Source organism: Mauremys mutica, chromosome 7 (genome assembly GCF_020497125.1).
Source record: "Mauremys mutica isolate MM-2020 ecotype Southern chromosome 7, ASM2049712v1, whole genome shotgun sequence".
In the NCBI taxonomy this organism is placed as follows: Eukaryota; Metazoa; Chordata; order Testudines; family Geoemydidae; genus Mauremys; species Mauremys mutica.
In genome coordinates, this window is record NC_059078.1 from 44,696,931 (window position 1) to 44,716,674 (window position 19,744).

At 44.9% G+C, this 19,744-nt stretch overlaps 1 protein-coding gene across 3 annotated transcripts in view; it reads right to left on the reverse strand.

The window, feature by feature from the left end:
- The window catches only part of STAB1 (stabilin 1), a 117,724-nt gene that overhangs the window by 89,963 nt on the left and 8,017 nt on the right, over positions 1–19,744 (reverse strand). For 2 of the 3 annotated variants that reach the window (XM_045024398.1, XM_045024397.1), the window contains exons 5-14: positions 18,972–19,057; positions 17,235–17,304; positions 15,744–15,839; positions 15,085–15,201; positions 13,466–13,662; positions 13,114–13,244; positions 9,142–9,269; positions 6,847–6,938; positions 4,749–4,877; positions 2,338–2,484 (exon numbers count right to left, since the gene is read on the reverse strand). In XM_045024398.1, the coding sequence (XP_044880333.1) occupies positions 2,338–2,484; positions 4,749–4,877; positions 6,847–6,938; positions 9,142–9,269; positions 13,114–13,244; positions 13,466–13,662; positions 15,085–15,201; positions 15,744–15,839; positions 17,235–17,304; positions 18,972–19,057 (1,193 nt within the window). Of the gene's footprint in view, positions 1–2,337; positions 2,485–4,748; positions 4,878–6,846; positions 6,939–9,141; positions 9,270–13,113; positions 13,245–13,465; positions 13,663–15,084; positions 15,202–15,743; positions 15,840–17,234; positions 17,305–18,971; positions 19,058–19,744 lie in introns of those variants that run through there. The other variant, XM_045024399.1, reaches the window with a different exon arrangement.

The following is a 19,744-nucleotide window of genomic DNA, read 5'->3' on the forward strand; positions in this document are numbered from 1 at the left end:
AAGAATCCTGCTCGCCTATATTGTGAAAGCAAGATCCCTCTATACTATCTGCATATGAGAACAGAGCAAATAGACCCAGAGCAAGGGGGAAAATTACATGCATGTACACACTTGAAAACATGAAGAAAAAACAGTGCCCTTTGTTTTGGTAGGGTTGTCTGTGCAGACATTTCTGTTGTGTTGATAACAGTTATAGCGCTTTTTTAAAACACCAAAAAAATCAAAGACTGAAAGGACAATGTGCAAGGAAAAAGATAACCAAGATTTGGTTCTGTGTTTGTACAGCACTGAGCACCCTGGGGTCCTGGGGCATGACTGTGGCTCCTATGCTCTACGGTAATACAACTAATAAATAATAATTGATGGCATTCCAGAAAGTCAAAGTCTATACTGAAAAAGTGTCCCTTTCATGGGATTACGGCCCTGTGATAGTTCCTGGAATTAGCACACTAGTCATCAGAAAGTGCTGCACAACCAACAACCAGGGCTGATACAAACATGTTTCTAGAGATAACACTGCAGAAAATAACTCATCATCATTATTCTTCATGGCACAGTGTCACAATGGGAAGGAAGTGTCCAAAGGTGCATGGAAAAAGATCATCTGCCAAGAAAGCTCTCTGTGTCCTGCAGTCTCAGACAAAGCAGCGTCTCTCCACGCTCTGCAGTATACAGAATGTCACCACTTTCAAACACTGCTGCTTGCGTGCAGGCTGGCCAGATCTACCAGCTGCAGCAAGGCAGTGCTTATTACAGTAGGACCATGACACTCGCTACCAGTATTATCATGGTCCTCCTGTGCCTTCTGCTCCTGACAAGGCAATAACTGACACTGCGCTCTCTCAAGGCTTCTTGTTTTCCACTCATGAGATGTGGGGATGAAAAAAACCCTCTCCTTTCGAAGAAGCATTGTTCTTGCTTCATCTCAGCTTTAATGGATACTCCCAATCCTTGGTCTCTCCAGGGTCCATCAAGCATGCTGCAGCAGGGGCTACTGTGGTTGATGCCACAGTTTTATCTGAGGAGCTGGTAGGTATATATGCCGAAGGAAGGGTGCTGGGCCAGCCCTGCTATCAGGTTAATTGCATGCTAAGCAGCAGTGACAGCTGTTAGGACAGAGCTACTATGAATTTATCTGTGTGTCTAGGAACATGCTTATTCCATGAGGCAGCTGAGCACCTGTGTATCTAAGACTCAATTCAGCTCTCACTGATTTCAGTGGGAGCTGGATCAGGTTACAAGGCTCTCTCTTTTAGTACTGTACCCTTAACCCTGCTACAGTATACAAGAAAATGAAAAGAAGCAACTTAAGTGGCAATGCAGGGATATTCTTAAATGTCAATGAAGGAGACAACGGACCCTGTATAAAGCCACAGGGCTTTACACAATTGATGTGACGCAATGAGAGGAGCAGAAAGCAAGATATTTGTACATATAACTGCTTTCTAGTCTAGCCACTTTGTAAAATAGGATATGCACATTTTCTATGGGCATGATTCTACACTGCCGTGCACCCTATGTGAATCATTTACATCTGTGCAAACTGAGTATAGTTGCTACCTGGTTGCTACCTAAACACTACCAAAGCAGAGTGGCAGCATTTTATATCTACTTGGCAAGGGTGTAAATGGGTACACAAGGTGCAGGGCAGTGAAGAATTCAGTTCTTTGTCTATGAACACAATATAAACATACACAGGCACACGTGCAGTAGCAGCAGCAAAAATACCACTTCCAGCTAGGGGAGAAAACATCTGTGGCAGAACTAAGAATTGAATCCAGAACTCTAGAATCTCAGTCCAAAACCTTAACCAAAAGACAGCCCTTCCTTACAAGAGTGGCTTCAAAATGCAAAAATCTAAATTTGTAATATTTCCTTTTTGGGGGGCATACTTTTAATGCAAACACTGCCATTTATATAATTCCATCTCATGGGAAAGTGAAATGTGATGGGGACAGAATTGCCCGTCATGAAAAAAATATTGGTTTTAATATTTGTTGAAAAACTTTCACTCATTTTGCACAACTCCGCTTCTATCTCATCCATTATTAGGACTTATACTGCTGAGGTTAAAATTCTCTAGTTATACAAAAGCCAGCACAACCCTCACTCCTGAGTCTGCAACCAGCTCTTGGAGTGATTGTTGTTACTTCTTAACGGTGCTCTGAAACCGTTAAGTGAACTGGATTAGTCAGAAACAGAAAACAAAACATATAACATTATACATGAAACAAATGCCCCATTGATTTAAGACGATTAACCTTTGGACTATATTTCTATAAACTGTGTATCATCATATCCTTCAAAGGACAGAAGAAAAAGGAATGTTCAATGTACCTGTGGATTTCCAAGGTTGCGAAAGCTGGTTGTTTTCCTTAGAGTGTTAATAATATGTATAATTCCATTGGATGCTGGTATGTTCGACTGAATGACAGTATACAATTCCCCTGGCAGGTCTTGATACCTAAAGCTCTTGGTGTAGGACTGGGATAAAAATACAGGATTATTTCATTATGAAAAATATATCAAAGGGATCTCTGAGTATATATCTGTAAAACTTCATTTGATTCAATTCCTGCTTCTGTGTAACATATGGCCATGAGCTTACCTGGGGTTACTAGGGAAAAGATAAATAAATATCATACTAGGGACCACTCCAAGCTGTGATCTTGGACACAGTCTTTGAGTTGTGGGGTGTTTGGATCTGGAGGTCTCATTAAGCCCCATTACCAAGATGAGATCAAGCCATGAAGTTCAGAATTAGACTTGCCCCAGTTTAGAACTAGAGTTCTGGTCAAGGCCAAGCTCTACATCATACAAGGATGAGTTCAGCAGAAACATGCTGTAGCCTGGATTGACCACACATGAGGAGGGACTGTGTGCCTGCTTGCATGTTTCTGGGCATGGGAGCAGCAGGATCTAGGGGCATCTTTGGAACATGAGACCTGGCTATCACCTTCATTTGCCCCAGATGCCAGAGAAAGGTCACTGCAATACAGCCAGAGCAATCAGTCTCATCTTACTACAAACAATGCCTACAGCTACTGCACTGAGCATAAAGTGCAACTGAACACTCCAGGGTCATTCAGAAACGTCATGTCCAACACCAAACAGGCACAGCCACATTCTCCTGTGTTTTTCATTGTACTATACATTTCTTGAATAGCAACTCCCAGCTCTGAACTCCAGTTCACACCACTAAGAGCTTTGGACACTACTAAGGAAGAGGAAGGGAAGACTTTCCAAATCAAAGACTCCTGAGTAAACAAAAAAATTATCCTTGAAAAGCACAGCTCGGATTCTACAGTTGCCAACACTGCTTTGCCCTTCTCTGTAACCTGCATATATCAAAGCCCAGACCCAAGGTCAAGGCTGGGAAATTGGGAAAGGAAACATACTAATGTCTCTTGGCCAGCTGTGCAAGGCCACATGGCAAAGGTGCAGGATGAAGAGAGGACAATGGATGGTGGGAAACATAAACCAAACATGCCCCCACCCCCGCCCTCCCCCGCCTCCAAATCCCAGATACTAGAGCAGAAACATTAAAATCTATTTTGTACAATGAAAAAGGGTGACTGGAAGGGGAAAGGTTCAGAATTTGTCAGCTACTAGCCCACAGGACAAGCATTCTGAAGGCAGACGTACTACATTTACCAGCAGGGACATATGTATTGTGTACACTGTTGATAACAGGGGAAGCGTCTCATCAGATATGCAGATTATTAAAAAAAATTGACAATTTTAAAAATTAAGGGCCAGATTCTGGCCCTTCCACCGCCTCTTTATGCCACCCTAGCAGTGCACAGAGGCAATAAAAGAGAATTGCCCCTGAGGGAATGCACAGCTGGTGTATGTTCTGCTTGCAGACTCCTGCAAAGGGGCATGCTGGGAGCCAGGCCTAGGATGGTGAGAGACCAGAGAAATTCTGGGCTGCACAATAGCCCATAGGCAGCAGGTCAGGCTACTGTGAGAACTGTCAGCCTCTGGGGTTGCTCTAACTGATGCTGAAAGACACCTTTCCCTCCCTACCTAGCTAGGCCTTCTGTACTGTGCCTCTCGGGAAGCACACCATGGAGTCTGGTACAAGGGGTGTTGTTAGGATCTGCTATAATCCAGAACCAGGCAGGCTGTAATTTCCCTATAACTGTACACAAACTGGTGAGACCTCATCTCCTAGACAACACACTGTTCTAGGCATCTCAATTCAAGGACAATATAGATAGAGACGCTTCAGAGAATAGCAGCAAAAATTATCACAAAGCTGTTGGGGTAGATTTATAAGGAAAGATTAAGAGAATGTAATATGAAGTTGTGGCTAAAACAAATAAGGGGAAGTACCTTTTCCAGGTATAAGTTTCTGAAGGAGAAGAGCTAAGGAGGCCAGAAAAAATTGTTTGGGTTAATCTAGGAGTAATGGGATGAAGCAAAGGATAATTTATGCTGAATATTGGTCTCTGAGGGGAAGCAGGGCAAGGTCCATTGCTTGGGTTATTTAAAACTGGATGCATAGCTTATCGAACAATCAATATTGTACTGACAAGGAGATGTAATAGAAGACATAATAGGTCATCTACTCTGTGATTTGATTATTATATTATGGAACAAACTAAGTCCTAAACTGGTCGAAACTTGGCAGAATAAGGAAGAAAGGATTTTAGCATGAAAGTGTGTCAGGGATATAACTTTGGGCCTGTGTCCCAGTACCCTGTGAAAACAGCAAGCTGGTACCTAGTATGATGTTGTGATACCTGTATCTGATCATAAAACGTCAGCTGATGCCCAGACAACGTCCACAGTGTCTTGGTCTTGACCATGTCTTCCACCAAATGCTGACCAGGAATTATATGCATTTTGCATAAATGCTGGGCAATTGTGTCCTTTATGGAAATAAATCAGAACACAGAGAGAACTGATATGCCTTCCAAAAAAAGAAAAGAAAAGCTTTTACATAGTTTCAGCTGTCTTTCCAGTCTAATACACATAGAAAAATACTTATATATAAGTTCCAGATCAGAAAGCGAAGACATTTCCTAATTTATATGCAAATCAGTGCTCATCTGCACAGAGAGTTATTCCAGAATAGCTATACCTGACTAACTCCATGGGCAGATGCTTTTATTCTAGATCAGTGCCTTATCCTGCATTAGCTTAATCTACTTGCATCCACACCTGGAGTTAATTGGGAATAGTTAATCCACTTTAAAATTCACACCCTAATTTACCCAAATTAACTTTCATATGAAGACGAGCCCTTAGAAGCCTTTTATAGCAGCAGTGGAGTATTTTCACAGGTTTATATATTTTAAGGTCAGAAGGTACCATTAGGATGATCAAGTCTGACTTTCTGCATACCATAGGCCATAGACCCTTACCCAATGATTCCTGCAACAAGCCAATAGCTTCTGGTTGAAGCTATTTGTGTGTACATGAGCAAGAATGAGAGTCTGATCCAAAAGCAAGTGATTTTAAGGGGCTGATCTAGAGAGAAACCTATTGGATTTGGACAAATTATAAGACTGCCCTTCCATTCAAATTCCACATCCAATGTTTCACAAGGCCTAAGTCCTCATGTAAATTCTCTTTGCTTACATTGGGGCATACGTTACCAATTAATTTGGGGGCACAGCTACTCATTGATTTCAAAGGAAACTTCTGCTCAACAATGCATAGTACAGTGTGGCCCACACAGTTTTATCAAGGACTTGCTAAGTACATCATATATTTGTTTAAGTTTCCCTGATTGCAGAGTTATTTTTGTTATGCTGTATGTGTAGGAATTACATTTCTGACAAAGTCTGACAAGCCAGTTTTGGAGTATTTTTTAAAGGTATTTCATCCTTGTTTCTGAGTGTTCTAAGGTAACAAGTTCTGAGATGTAACTCCAGCAGAAAGCTGGCTTAGTCTGTTTTAAATGCCTGCTGAATAACCTGCACGTGTACCTCCTGTCTGATCATCTCTGGTAGAGTTTTTCATTCTACAGGGGAAATGGTATACAAGTGTTTCCATCTGTTTTATGGTTGGTTTGGTTGCATTTGTGACAAATGTTAAAATGAATACAATTTAATAAAACATTTAAAATGGTAGCACAAGAGGGATTTGCATGGTCTACTACAGCACAGGACTGGGAATCAGGGACTGCTGAGCTCTCATCTTGGCTCTGATACCCATCGCTTTGAGCATCATACAAAGAGGTGGCCCCAAGACGCAAAACCTGGATGTAGGTAACAAATAAGCCAGAGTGTGGAGGAGTTTTGGATGCAGAGTTTTGGTTCAAGCTCTTGTCTTTACAAGAGACATTTGCAACATTCAGCTCTGGGTTGAGATTCTGAATCCCTCAAAGTTTGGATCCCAGGTTCTGCTCAAGCCCATCTCTAGTTAATACTTAACGTCACAGGGGCTGAGGAGTCATTCATATTTTTAGAAATGGTTTACACGGGGATTTTAAAAAGCACTGTCACTCATGTTAATAGGAGGAGAATTAGGCCACTGCTGAGTGCTTTTGAATATCCCAACCTTAAAAAGTAAAAGACATACAAAGTGCTGAGAATTATCACTGTGTCACAAGCAGAGATTTTTAAAAAGATTAGTGCAAGCAAGAGCTAACAGATTCAAAATCATATTTAGCGGTAAAAATGTCTATTAATAAAGAAAGGAGAAAAGGAAGAGGGAGGTTGAGATTTTCAACCAATGGCAGGGGATTTAGCATCTCCCATTAAAATTAATCTCAGCCAGAGTCTGAATTGTATCTCAGTGGAATAGTTTCTCTCTGACATGTCAGCTACTCTTTAAAGGCTACAGAACTCAAAGCATGAAGAAGTGAGGTTACTAAAAGGGGGTGACACTTACGTTGAAGTCAGTTCTAGCACTATACGTTTGAAGGCTTGGCACAAAGACAGTGAAAGGCCCATATTTTGTCAGTGCCAAAGAACACCCTGAAGCTGTTAAAAAACAAAACCCCAAAACAGTTACTAAGCATACAGAACATCATAAATTACCAGTTTTATTATTCCTCTTGTTGGGGAAGGGGGGTTAACACATCCTTGTGTCTTCAGCCTAAAGTGAGTGACCAGAGTGAATGTATGGGGAACTGGATGGATCAGGGGATTGGTAGTGGGATATCACCATGCTAGCTTGGCGGTGAATGATACTAGTTAAGGGTTAAATCTTTCTGTTACCTTCAGTGGGTTTTAGCTCAAGGCCTAACCTTGCATAACAGTTTCAACACTAAGTCTCAGTTTTCACATGCTTATAACTTTCTGATGTGTAAGGCTGAACTTCCTTGGTCTCTGCACAAAGATGAGGCACTTGTGGGTATAGTTAGACTTCACTGCATGAATTCTTTAAGGGCTTGATCCAAACCCCAGTGGTGTTGAGTTTTTCACTGACTTCAGTGGGCTTTGGATCAGCAGCCAAGCGCCCAACTGCACAAAATATTTAGGAAAGTTTGTATAAAAATGAGCTTTGGCCGGGTTGGGGTCTAAATGTGCAGCCTTCACATTGCATTAACACATTCCACCCCACACCTTCCCATTATGCTTATAAGAAGCACCCAGGATTTTTTTTCAGGGGAAAAGACAATACGCCACACTTACTGGAAATACAACAATTAGCAAATGCATTTACTAACACACACACACACATACATACACACACACACTGTTCCACCAGTCAATGTTATAGTTACCAATTTACAGTTTGGATTAATTTAGTGGCCAGGTAGGTTGATTATGCGTAGGTAGGAGCTGGGTTTTGTCCGTTGTGATACAATGCTTTGGGGAAGACTTGGCAGGATGAACCCAAAGTTTTATGGCAAGGCACCCTGTTTATATAGTGTTTTTTTTTATTGGGACCAATGAGTTATGCACCATCATGCTGTAATTAATTGTTTGACGAATGCTTGTTTTTTTATTTATTTTTTATTAACTTTTGTAGGGAGTTATTCCATGCTGGTTTTGATTACACCTATTTTTGTTATTATTGATAGGTGCTTGTTTTATTTTTTAGAGTAATTAATTTGCCCTTCTTTGACATTTGAATAGGGGCGTGTTGCAATCTTTTGGCACCCTTACGTTTGTCCTTGGGTTTTTTTTTTTTTTAAAAGAACATTTGGTTCAGTGATGGCCTTTACAGCTTTTTTTTTTTTTTTTTTCTTCAAAACACACATACATTTCTCATTCACACACAAAACAGAACTGATTTACACTGAGCATTTGAACAGGAACATCAAATTGTAATGCAAGAGAAAACAATGATTGCATTCTTTTACTTATTTTAAAATACTAAACCTACAAAGTGGTGACCTGAAAAGGTCTGTTACTGCCGTGAAATCAGCTCAGACACAGATTCTGGCTGTTGCATCTTTACCAATGGCCCATTAGGCCATTCCTTTTTGCTTTCAGAAAGGGTGGCTGGCAGGATATGATCAAATCATACACTAACACATTTAATACATGCTACATTATTATTCTTTATTTTTTATTTTAAATTATACAAAATACAAACAGAAAATCCTACTACTACACCCCCCATGTGTGCAGAGCTGTGCCTTAGTTAAGGAGTGCCAAAGTGCACAAAAAGTGGAAGCTTTTCAACTCTACAGCACCGGCTCAAATCCAGCCTGCTGTCTCAGGGTTGTTTGGTGGCCTACATGAAATCAAGGAGGTGGATCTCCAGAAAGTCTTAGTGAACAAGTATCCAGAGCACAAAACCTCTATCATTATTTGTACCATTTTTGGACGTCTTAACAAAGAGCCCAAGGAATGAATGAGTAATAAAGTACGAACAACCATCTAAGTAGTCCCTGCTGGTTGAGGCACATTGATGGACTGATGTGGTGAAGCTTGAAGCTTATGCCACCAAGGTCTATGCTTCACCTGCTTTGTGGATAGAGGACCTCAGTCACTAGGGCGGTCAATCAGCACTAATACCTCTCACACAGGAATCGTCTCTGTGGTATGTTAACATGCGCAGAGCTGGCAAGAGCCCCATCATGCAGAAAGAGTTCAGATGTAGTTTCCTCGACACTGCCTTATCTTTTCATATAACATTAGACATCTGTTTTCTTTCGAGTCTTAACCATTCACTGGCAGCCCATAGCCCCATCTTAGCTCTATTCCCCAAAATAATTCAGAAGAGCATTACCAAACATTTTGTTTGCACTGTTTAATTTCTTGTACCATCTTCCTCGAGTATTAATCTGAGAGATCTCACTCATGAGATTTTTGTAGCAACTTCTCCCATCTCCAATCTCCCCATCTTTGCAGACACAGCTAAAGAGTAAGATATGAGTGAGAAATAATAGTCATTACAAAAATGGTTCTTGGTATGCTTGGTAAAGTCTGGATGTGTTCCATTTATATAGACTAGATACTTTGACTACATACTAATCTGTTAAAACCTAAATAAATAGCAGGGAGGAACAACATAGGAGGTGGAGAGACTGATGAGACCCATCAGATCAAATTCACCCTCCCTCTGTATGAAATAGAATTAGCAATCCAAAGACACAATGTTGCAATATTTTGTATCTGAAGATGGTACCTGGGAACAGCACATGAAACAAGATACCCATTATACTGAGAATTTGAAATACTATAAAAAAAAGTTTTGACACCCATTAACCTACTACTTCCAAATGCCAGACAGAAAGGATGGGCTCTGCAGGATGTGCAGGTTAATAAATCTAAACTCTGGGGAACCAAGGGGGAAGCAGGGAGTGTATTCCAAAGCTGAACATCCTTCATGGACAGTACCCTGCCTGCAACTCCTTGTTTAAATCCAGGGGAGTGCTGCCCCTGATCACAACTAGGGCAGTAATACATAGTGGAGAGGTGGTTTCTTACCCTGCGCAGAACCCAAACTATTAGGAATTTACAAGTGAAAACCAACAACTTAAACTCCACCCAGAAGCTTATAGGCAGCCAGTGCAAGTTACAGAGCACTGACGGAAGGTGCTTTTTGTGAGGTCTTGACTATATTAGGGCATTTGGTTTTCCAACAACTGAGCAGCTGCACTGGCAGTAGCAATAGTGTATTAGTGTAGACAGGACTCGGGCCTTTTAACCATTGTGTCATTGTAGCCAGGTGGTCACCCCGCTCCTGTGAGCAGGTTAAAAAAAACCCTGGAGCAGGCTGTGGCTGGGGAAAGGCTGACTGGGGAAGCAGCCTCAGCTGGGGCCATGCCCCAATCAGGCCACAGCTGGCCCTATAAAAGGGCTGCTAGGCCAGAGCTAAGAGTCTCTCTCTAGCTATTGAGAAAGACAGGCCTGGCTGTGGGGAGCTGAGCAGGGAACCTAGAGTGGAGCAGGGCTGGGGAAAGGCCAGAGGAGCTGGGGAGCTCTGGCCTGAAACCCCCAGGCTGCAGGCCTTGTTAAAGGCCAAGGAAGGTACTGGGGTTGCAGAGGGGCAGCCCAAGGGCAGGCAGAGGCAGCAGGTCCAAACCCTCTTTGCTGATGATGAGTGGCTAGATAGTGACTAGCAGTAGCCCAAGACTGAGGCTCATTCCCTGGACCACCAGCAGGAGGTGCCGCAGCGGCGAGTCGCTGCCCTGCTACAGTCATGAACAGCAAGTTGATGCACAGAAACACCCAGGTTAATGAGCAAGTGGCCTCATTCTGCACCAATTTCAGTTTTCAGATAGTCTCCAGGTGGTGTTCACATAGAGCGTGTGACAATAATCTCACCTCGAGGTGACAGATGCAGCAGTGGGCCACAGCTGCAATGTCAGTAGCCAAGAGATGAAGTTACACCCATCTCACCAGGTACACGTGGGATAAAACACTCTTGGCCACACCTGTTACCAGCGAATCTGAACGGCCACAGTCAGTCAGGACCTTGGTTTTACATCTCTTCCAAAAGCAGCAGCCGAGCTGCCCCTTGCACCCATGCCCGGGGTTCAGGACCGACTCAGAAGAAAGAGCACCATCTAAAGAACCACCCACAGCACTTCCTAATGGCCCTGAGATTCCCTTTGGAGTTTTCCAGTCCTACCCAAGGCCGAGCTATCGAGCTGCTTAGTATCTGAGCACTTGAGACCAGGCTTCACACTCAAGGTATTAGTGCCAATCTAGGGAATGTTATTTTTCTAATGCTATGTCCCAGAGCCCTCAACTTCCACTCATCTCAGTGGATTTCCAGCTCCACTGGTCTATTCAGACTGCCCAGTGTTTTCCAAGAGCCGGCTCTAGGCATATTGAGGCCCCAGGCAGGCTAATGAGTTTTGCAACAAAGCCTATCTGCATGTGAAAATCTCTGCCCCAGTTCACACAGCTTTGCAGCATTCAGACAGCAGCTACTTGGAATCTCAGTCTGAAAACTGCACTTTTTCCTGTCTGGGTTCAATCCAAATACTAGCTCAGCTATTGTTATTTCCAAATTGCAGACTGCCACACACAGGGCAAGGGGAGGAGGTTTACATGGCTCCAGCCTCGCAAAGGGCCAAATAATGGCTGCTCCAGAGCAGAGGCACAAGAAGAAGAAGAAGAGTGAGCATGAAACATGATTGAGCCCAAAGTGTTTGCTCAGATGAGCACTTTTTTCTTCTACAGGAATTGTTTTAAGGCTAGTTTTAGGATGTCTCTCCCCTGTGCCGAGCAGTCATACCCAGCACTAAACTGGCCTAAAATCTTCATTCATTCTCCTACTCACGGGCCTACACTGGAAGACTGTTGAAGATTCTTTCGTCAAACACATATCACAGGGCCCTGTCCAGGAATCCTCCTATAACATGCTGTGTCCCTCTTCACGTGTGTGCCACTAGATAGCTTACTACTGCTACCAGCTAACAGGGGCAGCGAGTTATATACACTCGTGGTGCCTGGGCTCCACCAATATTCAGGGCCCAGAGGCCGGGTCTCTCCCCTGGCCCCGCCTGCCACCCCCGAGTGTCCCCGGCCCCCACTTGCTGCCCCCGCTCACCTCCTGTGACCCAGGGGCCTGCAGCTCACGCTGACTCTGCTCTGCCGGCTCCCAGCATCAACTGCCACTGCAGGGTCCTAGTGCCCCCATTCCACTAACTGCAGGGCAGGCTGCCCTTCTGTCCTAGCCTTGAGCCTCTCCAATGTCCCAAACCCCTCAACCCCAGCCCCAATCAGAGCCCTCATCCCCCCGCACCCTATCCTCTGCCCTAGCCCTGAGCCCCCTCCTGCATCATGAACCCCTCATCCCCAGTCCTCATCCCCCCCAAACCCTAATAATCTGCTCTAGCCCTGAACCACATCCCAAATCTGTTATCCTCAGCCCCACAGCCCTCACCCCTGCACCCCCTCCTATCCTCAAACTTCCTCCCAGAGCGTGCACCCCCTCCCCTTCACACACACACACACACCCCTCCCCCAAACTCCTTCCCAGAGCCTGCACCCTGTCCCCCCCAAACTCCCTCCCGGAGCCTGCATCCCTCACCCCCCCTTACACCCCCACCCCAGAGCCTGCACCCAAACTCCATCACAGAGCCTTCACCCCTCAGCCCCTCCTGCACACCCACCCCCTCCCCCAGCCCGGGACCTGCACCCAAACTCCCTCCCAGAGTCTTCACCCCTCACTGCTTCTGCACCCCACCCCCAGCTCAGAGCCTGCACCCAGCACCCAAACTCCATCCCAGAGCTTGCACCCCAGACCCCCTCCCCCACCCAAACTCCATCCCAGAGCCTGCACCCTGCACCCCTCCTGCACCCTAATCCCCAGCCCAGGGCCTATACCCCAGACCTCCTCCCCCCACCCAAACTCCCTCCCAGGGCTTTAGGTAGGTGGGGGGTGGAGTTTGGGATGTCGGAGTTTGTGGGGGTGGGGGCGGGTTCTGGGCACCACCAACATTTCTACAAACCTGCCACCCATGCCAGCTAATGAGGTTACTCCTTTAGCTCAAGTGGCTGATGAAACACCAGATGTCCCACCAACCCCTCTTATGGCCCAGGTGAGGGGCTGTCACAGCTACTTATGTACGATTTTTATTTGTTTCAATGGACTCTTATTTTTGTTCTTTTCAAAACCCTGACCACAGCCAGTATTCCCCACCTATGTCTCTGATTTTCCAATATTATTCAGCTCATCCAAATAAAAGCCTTGTTTTAGTTACAAAAACATGCATCTTTAATGGCGCTTTTTGGAGCAACCTACCTGGGAGTCCCATCTGGACTGATATTACATTTTGAACTCGCGTCACAGAAGTACCGCTGACACTCACTGACAGATGAGCAACCTGTTGAAGGGTACAGGCCACTCATTCCAGGCTTACACACACAAGATGACTAAGGAAAGCAAAATCAGATGATTAAAATCTTGCAATCACAGATCGACTTGTATTCAAGAGCATCCCACAAAGAGTTTGGACGATCTATCCTTGCAAAAACCAAGTTAGGATAACAGCTTTGACCAGTGGAATTTAACTCAGCAAGACTCGCTGGAAGAATTAGTTCCCTGGTTTTCTACTGCTACATACAAATTCATTAGATGCAATTCTTCACCTTACCTTTCCTGGACTTTTATAGATACAGACGGTGATATTTTCAGGGCAGCCTCCATTATTGATAATGCATGGATTGATGGGTTGGCATATCTTCCCATCTCCATGATAACCATCTTTGCAAGTGCATTCATATTTTCCTGGACTTAGAGCCTTACAGACAGCTAACGAGGAGCACGGTGATGAAGTACAAGGATCCCGAGCTACATTTAAACACAAAGAGATGAGAGGGGAGCATAACCAAGTCTCTCATTAAAAAACCAGCACTTGAAGTACTACATGTAGAAACCCTCTGATCCAAACATAATGGGGGACGTGGAATTTATTCAGTTTAAACTGGGAAACTTTTTGACTCATATAACCCAATGTCAGACAGTGGAGATTTTTTGGCTGAGGGATTTGGATGTGCGAGCTGAGCAGTTCTCATTTCATATTAATAACATAAAAGTTAATAAGAGAAGGGTCAGAGATGAGATGTTTGGGTCTCTGTCTGAACTTCTACAAACTTTGAGGGTATTTGAAACCAGAGTTTTGGTCCATTAAGGTCACCAAATGTGTAGGGTGTTTGGATCCATCCATCTCTAGATGCATCCGATGAAGTGGGTATTCACCCACGAAAGCTCATGCTCCAAAACGTCTGTTAGTCTATAAGGTGCCACAAGACTCTTTGCTGCTTTTACATCTCTAGATAGTAATTTATGTTTAAATAGTAGTGTCTTTTAGTCCTAGGAAAAGCAATTCATGAACATAAAACAAATTTTAAATGAGAGAGAGAAAGAGATCACTATCAATTCATGAAATGCAGCCACCTCTGGGGTGGAAAACAGCAGCCATTAAAGTTGCACAGTTTTACATGTCATCTAAAACTGGCACTCCCAGAAGCACACTAACCTAGCTCCATTTTGGCACATTAGCCTAGCACAGACACAGAGGAAAAAAATGCTGTTATGGCCCAGGTTACCAGGAGTTCCTAAACATTAGGTCATTGGGAATTCTCCATATGAACACTTAGTTTGCAGCAAGCTGGCGTATAAAGCCACCCCGCACTAGCCTGTCATGCACTAACTGTCCATGGGGACCTGCTGCGGCACACAATCATTTCCTAATGCACTTGATCTATTCCCATTTCAAAGTGGGGCAGTGCACATATGGCTAGTGTGGGTAGATTGACACCACAGCTTGCCACAAACTATATGTCCATGTAGACAAGCCCAGAGACTCCACAGTGAGGTACATGATTACATGCTTTATTTAGCCTGGCTGCACCATATGATTATTCACACAGAACTGATTAACTCCAGAATCCTGTCCCAACACGACACATTCCCTCCAGCTCGCCTACCTACACAAGAAGCAGCCTCGAGGTCTTTAGTTTGGTTTTCCAAAGTTCCCTTACACAGAAATCTGTTGACTTCAGAACAGCCCTTGACACTCAGTTGTGCCTAAGTCAAGGGCTCAGGCTTGGGCCCCACGCATGTGGGAAAACATGACAGCACAACCCCATTCTGCTAGAGACGCAGCAGTGTTTGGTGCGTCATTGGCAGCCCCACGTCACATGGATCCAGTCACAGGAGATTGTCCTGAATACAGGATTAGGAGGATTTGGTCACAGGGAGGTGTCTTACCTTGGCATATGCTCCCACTCTTTCTATAGCCTGGCATGCAGTCACATATTGCCATCCCGTTCATCAACACACACTGGGCATTGTTCCCGCAGGGTACACCTCTGCAAAGGGGAAGTTCTGAAATCATAAAACAAAGGGATGGTTCCCTTAGGTGCAGCGGATGCCTCTGGATAATACAGCTTATCATCTGAGGAGGCCAAGAAATAATTTAAACGATTATTATTTGGGTTTCAGTAGCATGCAGAGGCTCCAGACCAAGATTGGGGCCCCATTGTGTGAGGCACAGTGAACAGCACATGTGAATAGTAAGGAGACTGCCTATGCCAAGGAGTTTACACTCTAGACAGATAAGGCAGACAAAGAGTAGACGAAAGGAAGCATTAGCTCCATTGCACAGATGGAGAACTGAGGCCCAGAGAAGGCTGTGCGACTTGCCCATGATCAAAGGCGGAGTCTGTCGCAGAGCTGGGATTGATTCTTGCTCTCCTGAGTCCTCACCCAGTTCCTTAGCCACAAGCCCATCCTTCCTCTGCATTTTCAGACTATTTCTCCTCCTTCCCAGCCTTTCCTAGGTCTAAACAGCTACTCCTCTGGGGGCACATATATTGAGCCCACTTCATGATTTCTAAATTATTTGGGAGGGAAATGCCAACATTTACCTTGATCACACTTCAGGCCAGTGTAACCTCCATGGCAGGTACAGCTTCCATCACCAGAGATCCCGTGGTTGCACACTCCATGCTGACAGTCACACACTGCAAGAGAAACCCACACAAGCACGTACTGGAAGCTGCAGGGAACAGCATGGGTGATTGGGATACATCCACTAAACACACTGAAAACTTATAAATCCAATCCAGGCTTTTAAATCTACAGTAAAGTGACCAGATAGCAACTGTGAAACATCAGCATGGGGGGATAATAGGATATAGGACAAAGCCCCCAATATCAGGCCATCTGGACACCTTAGTCTACAGGCAACTGTACTTTAGCCTCTCACTCTTAGAGGCCAGGGCCATAATGAGGTTTTGCAAGCCAGTCTCAAAAGGTGGAGGGTGCAGAGACTAAGAGCACTGAATCCCTGTCTGGGGAGTGCAGGGGCAGGCAGAACATGCCCATGGGTGGAACATGCCGCTCAAATGCAGCATCCACACCACCTTTTCAGAGATGCAGTTAGCCCTCCGTCCCCTCCTCCTCCAGTGATTGCTGCAGTCCACCAGCTAGCATGGAAGAAGAGAGGCCAGGGGACAGAAAGTGTCACTAAAGATGCTATCACTGCTTGAATGCAAGCTTGAGGATCTTGGCTATCCCCTATGCCAATACAAGGGTGGGGGAAGAGGGGCAGGCATAATCTGGCTCTATGAAATGCAATGTGCGAGAAGCAGTGCAGGGATCTCTGCCAACATCAAATTTATTAGCTTCATGGGAAGGGGAACCTGGGGGAAGCTGAGACGTGCTTCGGGGTGGGAGGCAACCAGCCAGTGGGCGGGAACGGGGGTAGCAGTAGAAGATGTGTGGTTTTGTTTTTCGGATTTTTTGGTTTTTAAACCAAAAACTGCAGAGAGTTTTGGGTTATGGATGCAAAGGACAGTGGGAAAGAAGGAATAGGAGTAAAAAGGGACTGATCGGAGCTCCCTGGTGGGAGAGACTGAACACCCATACTAAAAGGGATGGCTGTGATGATTTTTCTGTTTATTGAATATAGCTTACAAGTGTGTGGCAAACTGCTCATCCTATTCCCAATGATTAAGGCCACCAACTGTGGGCTTAACTTTCCAATGTGGGCACCCTAGCAGGATGCCCAAATTTACATCTGGGAGCTCAGGAGTAGGTGAGGAACACCAGTGCTGAACAAGTCTCAGTGCTGATTCCAGTGCCCAGAAGTGGGATTTAGACATTCTAATGCTGGACCCACATTACACACTTGATCCCACAGTTTCAGCATCCTCCCCATCAGACAAATGCAAAACAGCCTCATCCCAGAGGAGGAGAATGATGGAAAAAAAGGCTGCAGTTATAATTTTCAGACAGCAGCACCCGCCTCTCCACTGATCAGCCCTCCTGTGCCACCCTTGTCCATTGCATTCATTTAGCAGTACATGGGGAAGTCTCTTTGCAGTTGATTTAGATTGTTCATTGCTGTAGTTTACCTGATTGACAGTCAGGGCCAAACAGATTCTCATCCAGACAATCTTGGCAGGCAAAGCCGCCATACCTCCCCTAAAAGGGCAAAAAAATTTGGCCAGTCATTATTTTCTTATGATGTCACTTAGTTCAAGCTGCAAAGTGATAAATAAGTCGTTACGTCTCTCCTCTTCCCCTTTTGATTTTCTGTTCATGCTCAGGTGACACAACATAGAAACCTTCTCTTACAAGTGCCTTACCAATATCCCTTGCAGTAGAAAGGAGACGATGTAATTTTACCAGTGAGCAAACAGCAGAACAATCATGGCAGACATTGGAGAAACAATGTCCTTATGACTAGAAACAAAAGTACCAGTTCTCTCATGCTCTCGCTCGGAGGGCTTGATCCGCAGTTCATTCATGTCAATGGGACTTTTTCAGTTTACTTCATAGGGCTGAGTACCAGGCCCTAAATTATTGCTATACCAGTTTCCTTTCAGACTCAGCTGTGCTGAACCACATACATTTAACCCAGTTTTGATTTTTATCTGGCCTCTTCTTCTGCTGATCTGGAGAACATGTTGCAAATTGTGGCCTTTTATGGTCTCGCTCACAGGGCTCGTCAGTCAGTCAATGGGGTTGTGATTCTACAATCCTCACAGTGTCTGGGTGAATTCTTTTATGACTGCGTTAGACCCTTCCTATGCTCTCAGGCACCAATTGGGTATATGAGGCATGTATGGGTACTGCGAGGCAGCTGCAGGTCTCAGCTGTGAGACCTGAAGCAAGGAAGGACCTCATAAGGCCAGGGAGCTGTGTGTTTAATTTTGCCTCATTGCCTTCTCTAAGGTGAACTACCAGATGCACATTTAAGCTCATGTAGGAGGGGTGTCTTTCAGCTTGTTCCCATGAGACTCGTATGAGGGGCAGTACTGACCTGAATCCATAGGAGCCCCTGTAACAGCAAAACAGAGGCCCCTTGTACCCTCCACCTTCTGGAGGATGTTTGTCAGAAGAATAGGTACACAGACCCTCACATTGCAGGGTGGACTGGGCCCTGGGGGTGGTTTGATGTGGACAGCCCAGCTAGAACTAGTAAAGATTCTGCCCATCTAGGTGGAGTATAAGACCCAGATCCTCCAAGCTATTTAGGCGTTTTGATGGGAGTTAGGCAGCGAAACACTGTTGAGGATCTGGACCCTAAACTCCTTGGTGTGCACATTATTGTCAAAGAGAAAAAGTAAACGTGAAGAAAGTCCTGCCCATTAAGGTCCAAACACACCAGACCTTCTTTCAGCCCAAGGGAAACTATAGGACACAGCTTATTTCACTCAGGAAATGGGGAAAATCCCCCCACACTTGTCAGCTCCATCTCTTCCTAGAGATTCTTCCAAACTCTCACAGCCCTTGCTACCTCATAGTACGTGCCTTGTACATAGGGTGACCAGACAGCAAATGTGAAAAATCGGGACAGAGGTGGGGGGTAATAGGAGCCTATATAAGAAAAAGACCCCAAAATCAGGACTGTCCCTATAAAATCGGGACATCTGGTCACTCTATTTGTACAGCATGTGAAGGGGAATTCATTAGTCCTCCACAGCTGGCCCAGCACTGCTCCCCTACAAATCTGTACACTCACAGAAAGCAACTATATGCTTTTGGCCAGCCAGAGGGTTAATGCCTTCCCTGCGGGCCCGTGGCCTGGACCTATAATACATGCATCACATGGCATGGCATTTCCTCACAGTACATCCCGTACTGACCTCACAGGTGCAGGTTCCATTCCGAGTTATACCATCCAAACAGGTCCCATGGCCACTGCAGGGCTTTTCAGGTCCACCAGGGCATTCTGGCAAACAGGAGGCAGGCCACAGATTAGCAAAATCAACACTTCTCTGTCCCCGTATGCATGTTTACTACAACCATTATTGTTATAGCAAACAAATGGACTCAGAAGGAATGAAATGTCTGCCTTTAGGTGGCTTCAGTTGTGTTAACAAAGGGGGGGTTCCTATCTCCACTGGATCACAAATGGTTTTATTTTTCTGTTGTCATATATGACAAACATTATCCATTCTGTTAAGGACAAAGAGCTATAAAGGAGTCTAAGGAGCTGTAATTTACTTAGGCCAAGGGGAGCTGAGGAGAGTCAGATCTTTGCAGGATCAGGCCTTTTATTGTTAGCTCTATTAGAAACAGGGAAAACCTGAATAGATTTTCTGTCAAATATTCAGGAAAGGCCAATCATGTTGGAAGCTCAATTTGAGACAGCCCCGGGCCTACTTTTCAGAGGTGTGGAGTGCCTGCAGCTCCCACCGACTTCAGCTGGAGTTGGAGTGGGCAGCACCTCTGAAAACCAGGTGCCTGGTGTCTCCAGATGCTGCCTCCAAAATGGGAGGGGGCTGCTTTTGAAAATGTTATGCTTGGCCTTTTGGGTCAGCTGTGCTCTGACAGAGTCTAGATGCTTATTCAAGCCACCCAAGGCCGAAAGCAGGCTAGATAGGCTCAGTGGTTTTAGCATTGGACTACTAAACCC